The sequence below is a fragment of the Paralichthys olivaceus genome, chromosome 17 (genome assembly GCF_024713975.1).
Source record: "Paralichthys olivaceus isolate ysfri-2021 chromosome 17, ASM2471397v2, whole genome shotgun sequence".
NCBI lineage: Eukaryota > Metazoa > Chordata > Actinopteri > Pleuronectiformes > Paralichthyidae > Paralichthys > Paralichthys olivaceus.
This window is the reverse complement of record NC_091109.1, coordinates 9,194,582-9,206,469: the sequence shown is the minus strand read 5'-3', so window position 1 is coordinate 9,206,469 and position 11,888 is coordinate 9,194,582. Positions and strand designations below refer to the sequence as shown.

The 11,888-nt window shown below is 40.2% G+C and overlaps 2 protein-coding genes across 3 annotated transcripts; one reads left to right on the top strand and one right to left on the bottom strand.

The window, feature by feature from the left end:
* Positions 1-250: 250 nt before the first annotated feature.
* rbbp8 (retinoblastoma binding protein 8) lies at positions 251-6,870 on the top strand. 2 transcript variants are annotated; one of them, XM_020087214.2, is made up of 19 exons: positions 251-426; positions 1,459-1,580; positions 1,697-1,739; positions 2,232-2,327; positions 2,404-2,495; positions 2,669-2,741; positions 3,000-3,181; positions 3,287-3,376; positions 3,520-3,593; positions 3,724-3,791; positions 4,171-4,465; positions 4,554-4,704; positions 4,820-4,908; positions 5,145-5,259; positions 5,578-5,751; positions 5,861-5,903; positions 6,041-6,128; positions 6,209-6,350; positions 6,630-6,870. In XM_020087214.2, the coding sequence occupies exons 2-19, from the start codon at positions 1,475-1,477 to the stop codon at positions 6,716-6,718; spliced, it is 2,010 nt and encodes a 669-aa protein (XP_019942773.2). In that variant the 5' UTR covers positions 251-426; positions 1,459-1,474; the 3' UTR covers positions 6,719-6,870. The 2 variants fall into 2 exon arrangements, with proteins under 2 accessions (XP_019942773.2, XP_069368914.1); XM_069512813.1 differs by having other exon boundaries at positions 260-426; positions 4,210-4,465.
* A 159-nt stretch (positions 6,871-7,029) lies between these two features.
* Positions 7,030-11,344, bottom strand: LOC109629617 (UDP-N-acetylglucosamine transporter TMEM241 homolog). Its single transcript, XM_020087383.2, has 15 exons — positions 11,148-11,344; positions 10,364-10,410; positions 9,886-9,963; positions 9,717-9,798; positions 9,499-9,576; positions 9,247-9,272; positions 9,004-9,055; positions 8,862-8,910; positions 8,608-8,653; positions 8,450-8,485; positions 8,199-8,233; positions 8,051-8,120; positions 7,685-7,778; positions 7,445-7,509; positions 7,030-7,197 (listed from the first exon to the last, which is right to left on the bottom strand). The coding sequence occupies exons 1-15, from the start codon at positions 11,217-11,219 to the stop codon at positions 7,134-7,136; spliced, it is 894 nt and encodes a 297-aa protein (XP_019942942.2). The 5' UTR covers positions 11,220-11,344; the 3' UTR covers positions 7,030-7,133.
* Between the last annotated feature and the right edge of the window lie 544 nt (positions 11,345-11,888).

The following is an 11,888-nucleotide window of genomic DNA, read 5'->3' as shown; positions in this document are numbered from 1 at the left end:
TTAAACATTTAGTTTCATACTTGAAAACACTAACTTCTAAAAATAACATTTCCGGTTAGTAATTGACAAGCACTTGAATTTTCTGTTTTTCCTCTTTAATTCAAACTGTGCGAGCAGTGACAGAGATACACACATGCACGTGCAATCACATGCATCCAGTTAAACCACTGACAAAAAAACCCTGAATTTCCCGCTTGTGTTGAACGCAACACTATGACGTAGACAAAGTGGGCGGGGCAAATACCGGAAGTGGGGGTAGAGGAAGTCCTCCCAGCATGCAGCGCGACGCGCTAGTTTTGGATTCAGCAGCAGATGAAAACAAGAAGAAGAAGAAGAAGAGTTCATGTCAACAACATGTCGCCGAGTGTGATTTAAAACGGATTAACTACGAGTGGGAGTCGTTTAAACGGAGGACGTCGTCATTCTGTAAGTATCGTTTAATCGAACCGTCGGCGGCGTCGGTAGCGTGTGTAGCGTCTGTAGCGTCGGTAGCTTCTGTAGCGTGTGTAGCGTGTATAGCGTCTGTAGCGTGTGTAGCGTGCGTAGCGTCGGTAGCTTTTGTTTGTTTCGATCCCGATGAAAAGTTTGAATTAACAGCAAGAAGCAGCAGAGGCGCCATGAATGGGAAGTTTGACAGACACATACAGTGAATGTGGTTTGTGTCCGTCAGTCGACGTTTATTTAAGTGGTTTGGAAACATGGCTTCGGTTTGCTCCTCGTATTTTCTCCCGACTTTTTACACTGCGCTCAAGTGAGCAGTCCATGGTGCGGAGCGAGCCGATCTTTGTGCTACTGTAAAACCCCTTTAATCCATAACTTCTGACAAAGGTTTCAGGAGTTGTCCTCAGGACCATCCTGACTGTTCACTCACTCAGCATCAAGCTTATTTACTGTATCGTTTAGAAGAAATTCAGCCTCAAAGTTTATTATTTTGAAGCATTTTCAAATTTCACCCTTTTGTGAAAAACATGGGAGACGACAGATGTAACAGAGTTTTAATGTTTTCATCATGAAACATTTGACAAGTTAGTTGAGACGTGGGTTCACTCACTTTAACAAACAGCGACTGTCTGAAATCCTTCACTCATCCACTAACCCTCACTCACTGTATAGGGACTCAGTGAACAGAATAATGCTTTAGGACTCTGGGTCAGTATACGCATCATTGTCGCAAGATCATGACCTACAACAACAATGTCTGTGTAAAATCCCTTAATTAATTTAAAATGCTTATTTTAAACTCTAGTAGTATATCACCCATTCACCATTCCTCTAATGCTACACCACTGGGTCAGATTGTCTCCCACTTCAAATTGTGAATGTCAAACCTGTTTGTTAGGAGGGGCTGAATCCTTCCAGATATCTCTCCGATTATCCTCTAGTGTGAGCGCAGCATTAACTTAAAAGACTTTAAATATATATTTTCTTGAGTGTCATTGTTTTTTCTTCCTTCATTAGGAAATACTCTCCAGTTATGAGGATGAGCAGCCCAGGGCCGAGCAGTGGGACAAACAGACCAGCTGAACTCTTCGAGGACTTGTGGAGGCAGCTCGGAGAGTGTCACCAGAATGCACTTCAAGGTGACTGACCCCATGATGTGCTGCACACATGTGTATTTTCTTTCCTGGCTCCTGTTGATTATCAGATGCTGAATTAATATTCACTTAGAGGTTTGATTTTTCTTTCCTTTTTTCAGAACTGGAGACAAAAGTGGGCAGGTTGAAGAAGGAGCGCTGTTTGTGAGTACACTGGTGTACATGGTGAAGATACACACAAGAGCATTTTTGACCTCATGAAATTATTTATGTCCAGTTTATTTGTGTTTACACACATACAAGCATGGAAAGATATATGTGCTCATCAGATGTTTTAGAAGTGACTGAAATAGAAACAAGTTTGTGTTCACAGTTTAATTAAAGCATGAAAGAAAAAGTGTAAAAAGAAAACAGTTTAATCACAGTTTTACTAATACAAGTGGGTCTTTGATGAGTTTTTATATTTATTAATATTTGCCTTTATTATCTAGACTGACTTAAGCTGCAACTTAGGTTTATTTTCTCCATAAATTGTTTTGTTTTGTCCAATGAATCATGTATTTAAAACAACAGCATCAAATCCTTGGATTTGAGGAGCTAGAGAGATTTACTGCAATTAATCATTGAGTAAAATAGGTTTTGTGGATCTATTAATCAGTGCAGCTCTAAAATCGTTGTTGCGTTTGATTTCTACAGAGATGCTCAGAGGCTTGAGGTGTTTTACAGTCGCAACCAGCAGCTGAAGGAGCAGAACACAAGCCTGCAGGATGCCATCAGCCTCTTGGAGGAAAGGTAACTACCTGTAGTCCAGGTTAACTTCCAACCACGTGAAACCATGGAACAGAGTTAACTCTGTTTCTGTTTCCAGGCTCCGAGCAGGAGAATGTGATCGATGTGCCATTTTAGAGGAGAACCTGAAAAACGACCAGGAGCAGAATCTGCGTCTCATCGCTGAACTGAGTGAGTCAACTCATTGTTATTGTTCTTATTCTACTGTCACATAGAGCAGCGACTAACCAAGAGATTAACATTGGACCGGAGATCCCCTGATTTCCCCCTTTTCCTCTAGTGCCTCTAGACAAAATATCAATTGGTCCAATACACTGACACCTGCTGGAAAATGTGTTCCACAGAGAATGAAAGAAACGTCCTGAAGGATGAGAACAGAAAACTACAAGCTGAAGTGCAGAACTTAAAGATGTCTTGGTAAGATTTCTACTTTATCGCAGCCATGTTAAAATCATTTTTTTGCTTTGAAATTATAAATATCTTCAAATAAATACAATTTTCTATGTTGTGTAAAACGGTTACAAACCCTGCAGTTATTTCATTTCTGGTCAAGTTCTTTTCCATACACTTGTGCAGGAGCACTGGTTTATTATTCGTCATTTGTAACCTGTGTTGTTCGGCACTGTGAGTCTAAGTTCCCAGTCAGATGTTGCTGTGTCTGTGTTGCTTCATCAGCTCCGAGCTCCAACAGGTCTCAGCCCCAGAACAGGAAGAAGGCGTCATCCCTGACTCACCAGTAATGCCGAGCTCGCTGCCCGCGGCGAACAGACTGAAGAAACGTAAAAACGTGGACAAAAGCAGGCGCGTTCGATACACAGAACGGCCTTTAACACACAGTAACAACTCGCTCTTCAGTGGTCAGTCTGCTTTAACGTACATTTCAACATGTAATGCCCTCATCTGTTTTCTGAATCCCCGCCCCAGGGTGTCATGTCTTCAGTCTTGTTTTGTTCTTGTTTCAGAGCTGAAGCCTGTCGATGCGGCAAAGAATCCTGGAACAGCAGAAGTGCTTGTACACAACACATGTGACCTGGACGCATCCCAAATCTCAAGTATGAGTTCATTCTATGTTGTACCACGCAACACTTATCTGAACTGACATAATTTATTTTACTCCTCTGCTGTCATTGATTTGGGCTCAGGGGATTGACTCCTGGCACTGATGTAGGTTGAACACGTCTCTGTGTCCTTTCAGACGGTTCGAGTCCTGATAGAGAAGAAGTGATCGCAGAAACATGCGCCTTTGAACTACTTGTCAAGCATCCCATGGTAGGTGGGGCTCATACAGGTGGAGCTCAATCATCATGTATCTTTTTGAAACAATGATTGAATCTTAATCTAGACAGTGTAACTCATTTGGTTATTTTTTTCTCCCTCTGGTTATTTTCCCTCTCCTCAGAAAAGTGACGTGGCTGCAGTGCAGCCGAGGAGCTCGAACCCTCTCTGGAAAAATAACGTTTCTTTAAAGTAAGTACAGCTGGTGAAAGAAATATTCACATCCTTTGCTTATCTCGAAACACTACTACAGCAAGGTGAAAGTACTATCAAGATTAAGTATTATCAGCAATAGGTAGTATTAAAGGAAAAGTTCTGGTTTGGTAATAATATTATATTCAATATGATTTATATAATATAATATTTGATTATATATTATTATTATTTTATTAGAGCGTGTTAATGTTGTAGCTGCAGCTGGAGGAGCTCGCTTTAAGTTTATTTACAGTTTTATACAGTTTATATTTTTTTGTTTACAGTTTATGTACAGACTGGTCTCAATTTTCACATTCACTGATAATACATGATTTAGAAATGTGCTGAATCAACATGTTGGGTTTCTTGTTTTAAGGCCTCATGGCTCCTCTTCTCCGTCCACACTGATCCACAGTCCAGACTCCACTATGGAAAGTTCCCCGTCTCTTCTCCCCCGAGTCAAGAGGTTTTCAGCGGACAGCTTCAATCACAAAGCTAAAAGGAAGAAGGAGGAAATTCAGAGGAAAGAGGACAACAAACATGGGACCCAGGAGCGGGTGGACTCACAGAAGGAAGGCAAACACACAGAACCCGAACTGATCGAACGCACCTCAACACCAAATCAAAGTCTCGTGAAGCAGCTGCCGGACAGCAAGGATAAAGAGAGACAGGTGTTGTACAGGAACAAAATGTAGTTCCGAGTTTTCTATATCCTGTTACCAATATGTTCATATCGGTTCTGTTTCATATGTTCAACAGGTTGATTCAGGACAAAATGAGCCCAGTCTTTTTTCTGCAAGTCCTGCTTTCAAGAAACCAGACGTGAGGTGTAAAGGATCGGGGGACGGCGCTGGGAGGAAAAGAACCCCCCTGCAGGACGTGTCACGTGACCGACATGAAGCAGAGAATGGTGAGTTGCTGTCCTTCGCAGTGGAAATGTTTAAAATGAAAATCTTTGTCTCTGATTGTTCTGAGTATCCATTCAGTTGAATTTAACGTGACTGTGCTGACTTGATCTACCGCAGCGGAAAGGAAATGCAAAGTGGAACCAATGTGGAGCATTGACCCTGCGCTCGCCCTGTCCATGTACGACAGTGAGTGGAGAGGAGATGAGGTACGGTCACATGACCTCATATTGTTTGTACTTGGTCTCGTTCTGTTCTTATTGTAAGGTAAATATCCGGTTAGTTGTGTGTCACCCTGCGACTGCTGCTCCTGTTTGTTCAGGAAGGTTTTCTGTGATCGGCACAAGTCTTAACGTTTAAAAGTAAATGTTGAATGAAACCTTGAAAAACAGGATCTGCATGTACTGGATAATGGAGCCTCACACAGGGTTTCTTTGTATTTTAGCAAACAGAGAAAGAGTGTCATGGAGAACTCCCAGACACCGACTGCACCTGGGTCAGTCACAGTTTACTCCAGCGTCAGGGAGAGAATGACCGGGCCCGAGAGGACAGCGTTTCAGGTAAGAATACAAACCAAATCTTGTAGAACTAGAATGGTACTCAGAGAGTGCACACCTCCACCAAAGACCAACGGTCCCCACATGAAAACACATTTAAATTCACTAGATCTGGATTTTTATATGGATCAGGCATCAGATTGCACATACTTATAAATGTCAGGCCCCTAAACATGTCTGATTTGTTGAAAAACATAACGTAATGTTAAAGAAAATGAAGAAAGAAATCTCTTAATTGACACGTGAGCACAACTTTCTTATAAACTATCTTAAATGAATGAATAAAATCAAAGACACCGTTTCATTCATCTCCTTCTCCAGGACTCGGTGAGAAGGCCAATGACAGTTTGGACATGATGTTTGATACCACAGCTTGTGGGGAATACATGTCTTACAACAGTTCACATGTAGGCCACAGCCATCACTGTGGTGGTGATGATGATGATGATGATGAAGAAGAAGAAGAAGAAGAAGAAGAAGAAGAAAAGGAAAATGGTTGGTTTCATATTATATATTTCATATAATAGGAACAGTGTTAGTCATCCTGTAATTTATCAGAAGAGGCCAGCTCTTGAACATAACTTGTGTTTGTTTCCTGAAACAGAACAAGATGCTCCTGAAAACTCTCCAGGTCAAAGCAAATCTCGGTGAGCCCGTCAGATGTCCACTTGTATTTCTAAATGTCATGCTTTGTCATATTTGATGGTTAACAGATAAAGGACGAAAGAACAGACGGTCTGAATTTGTCAGTTTCTCACAGCCTAAATTTTCTTCTCTGGCTCAGACACCCAACATTTGCACATGTGGCCGTAGTTCGCAAGAAAGACGAGAGAAGAAAACTGAAGGGCGCTACCTGCAAGGAATGTGAAATTGTAAGTATTTTGATTATAAAATAAAACATGCTTAAATTGTTGTCCTTTTTTGTTTTTAAGAATGATTATTTTTCTTCCAGTATTACGCTCATCTTCCAGAGGAGGAAAAGCAAAATAAGTTGTCCGCCTGCTCGAGGCACCGCTTTCTTTACATTCCTCCTTCTACTCCGGAAAACTTCTGGGAAGTTGGATTCCCATCCACACAAACATGCATTGAAAGAGGTAATGTAACAAACCAGTACAGTATTGTAGTGGAGCATTAAAAGATGCATTTTAACCTTAAGACAAGAGCACCTTTAACCATGCTCTCACACCATGGTGCTTTAGAATACATGGAAATCAATGCATTATGTGGTATACTGAGATAATTAGGGCCAGAACAACAACCTTTCTGTCTTGTGATGTATTTTTGAGGCCTTCAACATTGCTGATAACTTTGCACACATGTCCAGCACGTCAGGTCAGGCGGAAATTGAAACTCTTTTTCCCTTGTTTTCAAAGGTTACATCAAGGAAGAGAAGAATCCTAAGGCTCGCTCACGGAGGAGACAACCCTTGAATGCTTTATTCTCCCCAAAGCAAGAGAGCTGAAGAAGTTTGACTTGGTCCACAGCAAGTAAATAACATAAAGAAATAAGAAGTTTGTTTCTGTATTTAAACTGCACAGTGGAGCTGTCACCTGACTGTAGATAAGTGTGCTTGTGATGTGATTAGATAAATAAAAGTTACTTTGTGCCTTTAAAGCGTCGTCAAATATTTTTGCCGACAGGAAAAGTTCGCAGTTCATTAATCACACGTTAGAATGTTTAGAGAATGTCTCTTCTGTTGAAACTAATTTCAGACTTCTACAATGAAACTTCAATCCAGATGAAATATTTTCAGATGAAATCTAAGACACATCATATTACAAAGATCATTTTATTTGGTCGGCAGGTTAAACACAAAAGATTAGAAAAGTGAAAAAATATAAACATGTTCTCTTCATTGAAGTGAAATGTGCTGTTTGTCAAAGCTGAGGTTCTCTGTCAGAATACACCAGCAAGGCCTCCCCGACATGACTGACGAGCACACTGAAACCACACAACATTAGCAGTTAACATCAGCTGCAGGTTCATAAGGGTCCATGAGGTTCTGGTGTTTGTAGGTTTCAGGAAGTTGGAGTTAAAGCATAATCTGACAAAAAGTTTAAACAGTGAAGTTTATTTTGAGTAATTTGAAAGAATATTTTTTCTGATCGTGCACATTCAGTAGTGACACTACTTCATCACAGAACCTAAACATCAGCCAGAAGGGAATAAAAGCAGCCGAGCAACTCACCAAATCAGAGATGGAGCAGTTATTTCCGTGGAGAAAACCAACGGAGAGAGGCACACGGCAGTAACCTGAGAGGAAAAGATAAAACATGTATTTAGGGTTATCTGTTTAATCTGGTTTTATCTGAACTGAATCACATAACCAGCCGTGATTTTGGTCTTAATTTAAAAAATACAAATTTTTGGATTCTTCTGAAACAAAGTATAATAATTAAATATGAATAGAAGCGTGATCAATATTCACCTTTGATAAAAAACACCAGATCCTAAAGTGCTCGAGGGAGAGTCCAGTCTTTAGTTTGACGGTGGCCAACAGCAGCAAAAACCCCAGCAGGGCACTGTGGACCACAGACTGTAATTAAAGACTATAACTGACTTTCAAATGATAACTATAAAGAAGCAAAAATTATATTATAATAATTATTACATTCAATTCTTTGTCTTTTTTTTTCTTTTAAATTATTTTCCAAAGAAAAGAGACTAGAAATAAAAAATCAGAAATGCCGTTCACTTTAACCAATGACATTATTTGGTAGAGCGATTGTTCCTGGAGGATTTTGATCAAGACAATAAATAATAATAAATAATTAGACACAAAGCCACAAAATACCTGGCACAGCAGCCACAGTGAAATGTGTAGGACTGAAGGGAGGGGAACTCCATGGCAGCCATGAGGTCGCCTACAGAGAAACAGTGTAGTGCTGCACTATTAAAGTAAAATGAGAAATGATGGGGAGCATCAGCAGAGTGGTTCATACCTGTAGGATGAGCAGCAGCAGCCAGCAGCAGAACACTGAGGGAAAGATTATATCAGTCACTGACAACAACTGAAGCTGCACCAGCTACCAGTTTATCTGCTGATGTTAAAGGAGACATGTTCTGCTCGTACTCAGGCGTTTCATTTTAATTTGAGTTATTTGGGCTTTCGATGCTTTAATGTTTTTATACAGCACGTCTAGAAATGTTCCGTAGCGTGTCTGAAACCAGACTTCAGGTAGTTTATTCTTACCTGCACAAGTAGTTAATGCACTGTATTTCAAGGTCACTAAAATTAAAAGAAATAAAAGCATCAGTGGCGAGTGAGACAGTGTCAGTGAACTGGTTTGACAACTTTAATCAAGTGTAGAGTCTGTACTTGATGTGAGAAGGATTCAGGGACACACTTACCTTAAATTACTGGGCTTGTAATGAACTTGAAACACCCTGTATGCACCTGGAACATGGAGCAGAACGTCTCCTGCTTCAGACTCATGTTAGACCTATTTTAGTTAATCATTTATTTTATAAGAAACTGTCTTCAATCTAATTAACAGATGTTCTTTGATGTGTTCTTTGAAAATCAAATCCATTTTCATTTTCACATGCTGTCTGACTTTCAATCCATTTTCAACAGCAGAACAGATCAAACAGACTTTACTCACCAACACAGAACAGATGAGCAACGGCCCACAGGTACCCGCTGTTGTCAAACTACAAAGAGTGGAAACGTGAAGACGACACTAGATAAACACTGACGATGGACTGATAAGAAATATTCATCATTTGATTCTGATGTGTGTTTACCTGCGGGTCATAGAGGGGGAGGTTGATGGCTGAAAGCAGCATGAGACAGATGCTGTGAGAAGAAAAACATTTTAATCTTGAGGGCACTTTTTATTAACTTACTTTTTCTTTTTTAATATCTAATCTATGGTGTATCTGTAGTAATCACTGTTGCTTTTTTGTAACTTTTTCTATGTGAGGACTGAAATGGACAGTATTTGTACACTTCTGTCATGTGATGAAAAAAAAAAAAGAAGCACAAACCTGATGAATGTCATCCAGCGCATCTTCTGTAAGCGAGAAGAGAGATGATGATGATGATGAGTGTTGTGTCACAGCACTGCTCGCTTACTGAGTGTAGCTCTACGTGTTTATATCATAGACTGTACATAAAGATGGACGACGCGTCTCCGCTTCCTCTCACTATCCAGATACTAAGCTTCACTTTTGGGGAGCTTTCTCGTCGTTCATCTTTATGTACAGTCTCCGGTTCACATGTAAAGTGCAGGCTCTTACCTCTCTATGAGCAACCTTCAGAATTGTGTAGCTAACAACGTGAGAGGAATTCTGGAGTGTGAAGAAAAAAGGGATTTCCTGCACGGGGGAGAGAAAACACGTTCTTCACTTATAACACTGCAGCAGTCACCTGATTCGTCCAATCCTGAGCAAGGCCACAGTCTTTCATATCCTTTAAGAATACCATGATTTTAACTGGGGGAGGTTTTTGGACGTACAATGTGTGCTAAGGCTCTAGATCCAGCATATATGTTTCCTACAAACAGGAGGGAGGCCGGGAGCCAGGGCAGAGCTGCTGATCTGTAACACAATGTTAAAACACATCACACCAAGGAAAGCGTCTGCGTGCACCTCATAACGAATCCTTCATGAGTCCACAGGCAGTACCTGGTGATGCGGCTCATCTCCACCCATCCCAGCTTCCCGAAGAGCAGAAGAAGAAGAAACCCGATGAACGTCTGCCATCTGAGGACATGATCGTTGTCTGGTAAGTGAACATAATCAATACTGTCCACAGAATGTGCATAAAGATGGACAACATGACAGTTCCCCCAAAGCGTCTCTATCTCCACCTAGTGGCTGGCTGCAGTATTGTTCATAAGTCCTGCCTCTGCCGTGTTATTTTAAAGAACCAAACTAAAAAAAGTCTCAAAGATGGTTTCTGTCATTTAAGTTTTTATTCATGTGTTCATTTTCCCAATACGTTTGGTTTTAATTAGTTATTTGATGCTATAAAAAATATCCAAACTGCAGCCAATGAACTGGACAGATATTTCTCTCACAAACATTTGACCTTTAATGACAGCGGCAGCAGGTGTATTAACACTTCAGCCCATAATGACTGTGACAGGATTGAGCTACTCACCCTTGAAATAACGTTGGATATGTGAATTTTAACACAGACAGGACAAACTGAAAACAGGGGAAAAAACAATTAGATTCAAGTCATTGTTTTATCTTTACAAGTTATCACAACCTAACCCTGAGGAAAGCTGACGTGACACTTCATCACTTATTAAATCAACAATAATCATCGTGATATATATCAGCATTAAAATCAATATAACAGAAGTTTAATATATATTGATATACTGCCTGTGTATTGTATAAGAACAGTGAGGAGGTGTAACACAAGTGTTTGTCATTCTCTGCTTGTAAAGAAGAGTTTAAAACCACAACCTTCACTCAGGAGCAACAGTGTTTAAACTGCAAATAAACGAGAATAGATCTCAGTAGAGAGCAAACACCCACCAAGGCCAAACAGTCCTTGTTGTCATGCAGAGCTGCTAACAAACAAAGAAAGAGACAACACCTCACTGGCTGAGCTAACAATAACATTTATCTTGGTAATTATTGGAGCATCGACTGATTTTGCCATAAAGATATTATTGATTATTAATAATCAACCAACAGCAACTCTTGTTTGAACTTTTTGCTTGTCACTTCCTGTTTGTGTTGCTGTGCTGCTCTGATGAGCCACATTCTCAGCGTGAATCGATCTGAGGAGACGCTGATCGCTGATTATTGATTATTGATGATTGGTTGCAGACTTTTTCCACGAGAAGAGACTTTGTGCAGCGGTGAAGAGCTGAAGAAGTGGGACAGCGGTGATGACGGGATGTTGCGTGGGGTTCGAACTCGACTCTCACCTTGTTGGTGAAATAAGACACAACGAAGACGAGGCTGAAGACGCAGCCGCTGATGTGACGTCTCCACGACATGTTGACCCGTGAAGGGTCATGATCATGGTCCGATCCCCTGCGTGTCCGTCCCGCTGAAAGTACACAACACACACATGTACACAAACTTCCCTGCACTGTGACACGTCACCACAAAGATCGTCTATGCACCGCAGCCGCCCAGATCTCCACATACTCACACATCAGAAGCCCGAGGTCTTACTCCACATCGTTTCTGATCCCCAGATTCGATTCATTGGAATAAGTATAAATAAACTAATAGACGCAGACATAAATGACAAAATAAATACAATTTGTGATGAGAAAAGCTATTTCAGTATTTCTAGTTATTTATTTATTTCTACATGTACATATTTATTTATTCATTTTTCCCCACATGTAATTATTCATTAATTTATTTATACTTGGAAGTATGTCTATTATGTATTTATTTATCTATCTATCTCTAAATGTATTTATTTATTCCTTCATTTATTTATTTATACCAAATTTTGGGGGTCTGTCATATAACATGGGCTAGGCAAGAAAACTACATCCGTAAATGCAGCAATATAATTTGAATTAATAGAAATATTATAAGGGTAACAATATGTATCTGTGTTTTTCTCTGCATTGTGAAGTCACAGTAAGGAGGTAAAACACATGATTGATCAATATTTTGCTGTTTATCAAGTGTTTCTGCTCATAAAG

What these genes read in the sequence shown, in the direction of transcription:
- LOC109629617 (XM_020087383.2), bottom strand. Translation starts at nt 11,219, where the DNA reads ATGTCGTGGAGACGTCACATCAGCGGCTGCGTCTTCAGCCTCGTCTTC. An exon ending in TCCCCCTCTATGACCCGCAG is followed by an intron (nt 8,911 to 9,003) that starts GTAAACACACAT and finishes CACTCTTTGTAG; the next exon opens with TTTGACAACAGCGGGTACCT. An exon ending in TGCTGCTGCTCATCCTACAG is followed by an intron (nt 8,121 to 8,198) that starts GTATGAACCACT and finishes GTTTCTCTGTAG; the next exon opens with GCGACCTCATGGCTGCCATG.
- rbbp8 (XM_020087214.2), top strand. Translation starts at nt 1,475, where the DNA reads ATGAGGATGAGCAGCCCAGGGCCGAGCAGTGGGACAAACAGACCAGCT. An exon ending in TCACCAGAATGCACTTCAAG is followed by an intron (nt 1,581 to 1,696) that starts GTGACTGACCCC and finishes TCCTTTTTTCAG; the next exon opens with AACTGGAGACAAAAGTGGGC. An exon ending in AGAAGAAGAAAAGGAAAATG is followed by an intron (nt 5,752 to 5,860) that starts GTTGGTTTCATA and finishes TTCCTGAAACAG; the next exon opens with AACAAGATGCTCCTGAAAAC.